The 6,000-nt window shown below is 42.6% G+C and overlaps 1 protein-coding gene across 1 annotated transcript in view; it reads right to left on the reverse strand.

Annotated features, from left to right (window-relative positions):
- Positions 1-5,748, reverse strand: part of RHOJ (ras homolog family member J) — a 93,418-nt gene extending 87,670 nt beyond the window's left edge. Inside the window, exon 1 of the mRNA XM_043919836.1 lies at positions 5,083-5,748. Coding sequence (XP_043775771.1) covers positions 5,083-5,326 — 244 coding nt within the window. The 5' untranslated portion in view covers positions 5,327-5,748. The remainder of the gene's footprint in view (positions 1-5,082) is intronic.
- Between the last annotated feature and the right edge of the window lie 252 nt (positions 5,749-6,000).

Below are 6,000 nucleotides of genomic sequence, written 5' to 3' on the forward strand. Positions count from 1 at the left end.
TTTGTTCTCATGACATTAATATCTCTACTGTCCCTTTAAAAGATTCATGACAACTGAGGCACAGAGAAGTCGAGCAACTAACTTAAGGCCACACAGTAATGGCAGAGTCAGTATTAGAACTGGGCTGTCTGGCTTCAGAGCTCACTACTTTCAGCAGTATGCTAATGCGACCATACTATTATATCTTTACCTTTCTAAGATAGTTAGTTATTAGGGAAAGATCTCTGCAGCTCATGAAATTCTCCAGGCAAGAATACTGGAGTGGATAGCTTTTTCCTTCTCCAGGGAATCTTCCCAAACCAGGGATTGAACCCAGTCTCCTACATTGCAGGCGGATTCTTTACCAGCGGAACCAGAAGGGAAGCCCTTTCACTTCTTTAAGGGATAGGCTCTCTTTGACTTGAATTTTTCTGAATTTTTTGACTTCAGTTTTCCAAAGACTCAGTAAACTAGTTGCAGGTTGTCACTGCAGAATGAGCCAGTAGAACTCAGGGACTAGATATCAAATACTTCTCCACATGGAGACGAGATCATGAGTGGATTCTCACATGACTGTGTCAGGGTTTACATTCAATCAGTTCATACATGAAGAGGATGGTGGTAAAGAGAGTTAGGGTCTTTGTGGTGGAGAATATCCTTCTACTGATGAAAATGTTCACTTCACTGGGCTTCTAGAAGTATATGGCCCACGTTGTTATTTCCCTTAAAGATGTGAGATACTGTGTACTTAAAAAAGGTACGAAGTATAAAAGCAACAATGTTTGGGAGTGCCTACTATGAGCAAAAGAACTGTACAGACTGTACAAAAAAGATCTTCACGACCCAGGTAATCATGATGGTGTGATCACTCACCTAGAGCCAGACATTCTGAAATGTGAAGTCAAGTGGGCCTTAGGAAGCATCACTACAAACAAAGCTAGTGGAGGTGATGGAATTCCAGTTGAGCTATTTCAAATCCTAAAAGATGATGCTGTGAAAGTGCTGCACTCAATATGTCAGCAAATCTGGAAAACTCAGCAGTGGCCACAGGACTGGAAAGGATCAGTTTTCATTCCAATCCCAAAGAAAGGCAATGACAAAGAATGTTCCAACTACCACACAATTGCACTCATCTCACACACTAGCAATGTAATGCTCAAAATTTTCCAAGCCAGCCTTCAGCAATACATGAACCGTGAACTTCCAGATGTTCAAGCTGGTTTTAGAAAAGGCAGAGGAACCAGAGATCAAATTGCCAACATCTGCTGGATCATCGAAAAAGCAAGGGAGTTCCAGAAAAACATCTATATCTGCTTTATTGACTATGCCAAAGCCTTTGTGTGAATCACAATAAACTATGAAAAATTCTGAAAGAGGTGGGAATACCAGACCACCTGACCTGCCTCTTGAGAAACCTGTATGCAGGTCAGGAAGCAACAGTTAGAACTGGACATGGAACAACAGACTGGTTCCAAACAGGAAAAGGAGTATGTCAAGACTGTATATTGTCACCCTGCTTATTTAACTTATATGCAGAGTACATCATGAGAAACGCTGGGCTAGAAGAAGCACAAGCTAAAATCAAGATTGCCGGGAGAAATATCAATAACCTCAGATACGCAGATGACACCACCATTATGGCAGAAAGTGAAGAAGAACTTAAGAGCCTCTTGATGAAAGTGAAAGAGGAGAGTGAAAATGTTGGCTTAAAGCTCAACATTCAGAAAACTAAGATCATGGCATCTGGTCCCATCACTTCATGGCAGATAGATGGGGAAACAGTAGAAACAGTGGCAGACTTTATTTTTCTGGGCTCCAAAATCACTGCAGATGGTGATTACAGCCATGAAATTAAAAAATGCTTGCTCCTTGGAAGGAAAGTTATGACCAGCCTAGATAGCATATTAAAAAGCAGAGACATTACTTTGCCAACAAAGGTCCATCTGGTTAAGGCTATGGTTTTTCCAGTAGTCATATATGGATGTGAGAGTTGGACTATAAAGAAAGCTGAGCACAGAAGAATTGATGCTTTTTAACTGTGGTGTTGGAGAAGACTCTTGAGAGTCCCTTGGACTGCAAGGAGATCCAACCAGTCCATTCTAAAAGAGATCAGTCCTGGTGTCCATTGGAAGGACTGATGTTGAAGTTGAAACTCCAATACTTTGGCCACCTGATGTGAAGAGCTGACTCATTGGAAAAGACTCTGATGCTGGGTAAGATTGAGGGCAGGAGAAGAAGGGGATGACAGAGGATGAGATGGCTGGATGGCATCACCGACTCAACGGATGTGAGTTTGAGTAAACTCCGGGAGTTGGTAATGGACAGGGAGGCCTGGCGTGCTGCTGTTCATGGGGTCACAAAGAGTTGGACATGACTGAACGACTGAACTGAACTGAACTATGAGCAAAATATTGCTTTGGCAATAGTGGCTGTGTATCTTGAGAGCTAAAACAAGGAATAGCCAAAATCTAGATGCTTTAATGCTCAAATAACAGCAAGTATGTATACAACTGCAACAAAATAATTTGTCCTTGGTGAAATCTAGTGGTGATCCAGGCTTTGTTTGTTCTCTGATGTTTTTTATAGGCTGATTTTACCTCTAAAGACAGTTTTATCGTTGTTATTTCTGACACTGTGCTGTAATTGGTTCACCTAAAAGTTGGAGATGGGATATGTAATTTAAAAAATTATCTATTTACTTATTTTAATTTTGGCTGCATTGGTTCTTAGTTGCAGCATGTGGGATCTTTCAGTGCATCTTGTGGGCCCTCTAGTTGTGGCACATGGGCTTAGTTGGCCACAGCATGCGCTATCTTAGCTCCCCAACCAGTGAGTCCCCTTCATTCCAAGGCAGATTCTTAACCACTGAACCACTAGGGGAAGTCCCATGAATATGCAATTTTTAAAAGCACTCGAAACCTTGTGGGTTCTATTTTTTTTTTTTTTTTGTTAGCAGTTTTTGAGATTAGGTAGTCCTTTGGACTGCAAGGAGATCAAACCAGTCAATCCTAAAGAAAAAGAACCCTGAATATTCATTGGAAGGACTGATGCTGAAAGTGAAGCTCTGATACTATGGCCACCTGATGCCAAGAACCAACTCATTGGAAAAGACCCTGTTGCTGGGAAAGATTGAGGGCAGGAGGAGTAGGGGACACCAGAGGATGAGATGGCTGGATGGCATCATTGACTCAATGGACATGAATCTGAGCAAACTCCGGGAAATAGTGAAGGACAGGGAAGCCTGGTGTGCTGCAGTCCAAGAGGTCACAAAGAGTTGGACAAGACTTAGTGACTGAACAACAACAGCAATCTGCCAGTTCCCTAGCCTGGCAGAAAGAGAATGTAGAATAAATAGCCTTTGCTAAGATGTTTATAGGTCAAGATCCTAATAATTTTCTTAAGTTGCAGACCTAATCTTACAATTAGATTTTTTTCCCCCCTCAGGGTGAAAGTCTATGTGCACTTCTCTTCTTTCTGTTCTCATTAAAAGGTTCTTCTCTGGGCATGTACGTGTGTGTCTGCTTAGTCGCTCAGTCATGTCTGACTCTGTGACCCCATGGACTGTAGCCCACCAGGCTTGTCTGTCCATGGGGTTTCCTGGGCAAAAATACTGGCGTGGGTTGTCATTCTCTTCTCCAGGGGATTTTCCCAATCCAGGGATCAAACCAAGGTCTCCCACATGCAAGCAGATTCTTTACCGTCTGAGCCACTAGGGAAACCCTTCTCTGGGCACAGCCACTATAATTTCAGAAAAGCTTAAGGGAATTAGCATTCAAATTTGCTCTTAATTTCTACAAATATAGAAAAAGCTGCTAGAGAATGGATACTATTTTCACTGTGGTTTTCTCCCTGTCTGCTATGTAACAGTGTCATAAATCAGGTACATCTAGCAGGAGGAGGAGACGTAGGTGATTGTTTAGTTATGGAAAAGAAGCTACTTCCTACAGAAAGGATTTCAAATAGCCCCACAGCAAAGCCAGCACTCAAACAGGTTTCCTGTGGGCTATTTCCCCTCTGCTGCCCTGGACCCAAAGCCAAAGTGAAGAAGAGAAATTTCCCTATCACAAAATCTCAAATCTCTGGTAACTCAAGCTGATCTTATAGTGATCAAACAATTCATCATATTCCAAAAAGTTATAAAAACAAGGCTACTGTAAATTGAAGCATTTTATGAATTTGCTTTTAAGAAGTTTAATAGGATTTACTTTAGAGATTAAGAGAAAAATGAGAGTCAAAGTGGAAAAAATTAGATAAGCGATCGCATGACAAACTGGAACACTCAATATAACCAAAAGAATTAAGTTGTAACTATAGTATCTTAACTGTCAGACCTTAAAATATCTTATGCCGTATTTTGTGCTTTGGGGACATATGTTGAAAATAATTAAGAAATTTTATATTAATCTTTATTTTTACCTTTAAAACATATTGATTAAAAACTTCTCTTTTAATCAAAATACAGATTGCCTAACAGATATTTAAAATCTTTGAATAGTTTTTCTTCAATCTACTTCCACAGGAAAATGAAACTACATCAGGATAGCACCAATCATTAAGGAAAAATGAATGTTCTATTGCTACTAATTTAAGCATTTCATTTATAAATGGCATGGGGTGAATATATGAGAAGTGGCAAGAACACTTCTTTCACCAGTTGTGTAACTAGTGAGGTTTTTTTTTTGTAAAAGAGAATTGTGACGTACCACATTGTTAATCAGCTATACCACAATACAAAATAAAAAGTTAAAAAGAACTGTGATGCAATTACACTACATTTTATAATGTTCACATTAAAGAAAGTTGATGAATCTTCGGACAAATATTAAATAATATCTCTAGCCCCAAAGTCTAGAGGGCAGTTCAGGGTATTTCCCCAGCATTATTCATTTGGTTAAAGTGGAGAAAAGTGTTACAATAAAAGTGATACACAAGTTGTTGTAACAACAGCAAAGACCTTGGTTGCTGTGATGCCCAGCTACCTGGCTTCCGCCAGGCCTGCACCCAGCACTGACAATGGAGATAAGCCAGGCCCCTCTGAAGCAGGGATGTCACCTCCCACACCGTGTGTCCCGTACGCAGGGGAGGGTTTCCCCCTTTTCTTACCTGCGTAGTGATCGAACACAGTGGGCACGTATTCCTCGGGGAAGGCGTCGTTGGCGTAGCTCATCAGCAGGCAGGTCTTGCCCACGGCGCCGTCCCCCACCACCACACACTTGAGCATCTTTTTCTCCTCGTGGCCACCACAGCCGCAGCTGCTCTCATTTCCCTCCTGGCAGTTCATGCTCGCGGCTCCAGCTGCCGTTCCTGTGCTGTGGTTGTTGCTTCTCCCGCTTCTTCCAAAGCCCATGAAGCCCGCGGCAGGCTTGAGATCACTCTGCCTTACTTGGGGTGACTGGGATCCTGCGGACTCGTCCGAGGTGGCTGGCACATGCCCTCTCACTTACCATACTGATCGGGACAGGTAACGCACTGGGGAGAGTGATTAAAAGCATCTGTCCCTTTCCCCCATCAGTTCAAGTTAAGAAATCCTCATCTTCACTGAATTCTAGGGGTTTCCTGGGAGTCTAGAAATTTCAACAGCTGGAGGGGTTTACTCTGGTCCCCTGTTCTCCAAGCCTGACTGAAGACACTGTGGAATTTTGCTAAATCTTCCCCATTTTCCACTTCACATCTAACATGGAGGGAAGCTGGGCTTTTTTAATGGAGTTTTTCCTTGCTTCCTCCAGCTTGCCGAGTGTCAGGAAATCATGGGTTTCCTGCTGCATTCCATATTAGGATCAGTGGGCTGGAGAAGGCTGCAACAATGGGAGCTCTGTGTGTGTGTGTTTGTATTTCTGGGGAACGCTGCCAGGACATGGAGTGGGAAAACACTAGGGGTCCCACTGCAGACTCAAGCTGTCAGACTTCCTGTTTCATCCAGGGCTGGGGAGCCTGTTTGCCTGTGGCTGGCTGGGAAGAGGCTGACGAAAGGATGAAAACCCCGGAGTACTGTCTGCCACAGAAACACAGGGAACCACACCA

The sequence above is a fragment of the Cervus elaphus genome, chromosome 12 (genome assembly GCF_910594005.1).
Source record: "Cervus elaphus chromosome 12, mCerEla1.1, whole genome shotgun sequence".
In the NCBI taxonomy this organism is placed as follows: Eukaryota; Metazoa; Chordata; class Mammalia; order Artiodactyla; family Cervidae; genus Cervus; species Cervus elaphus.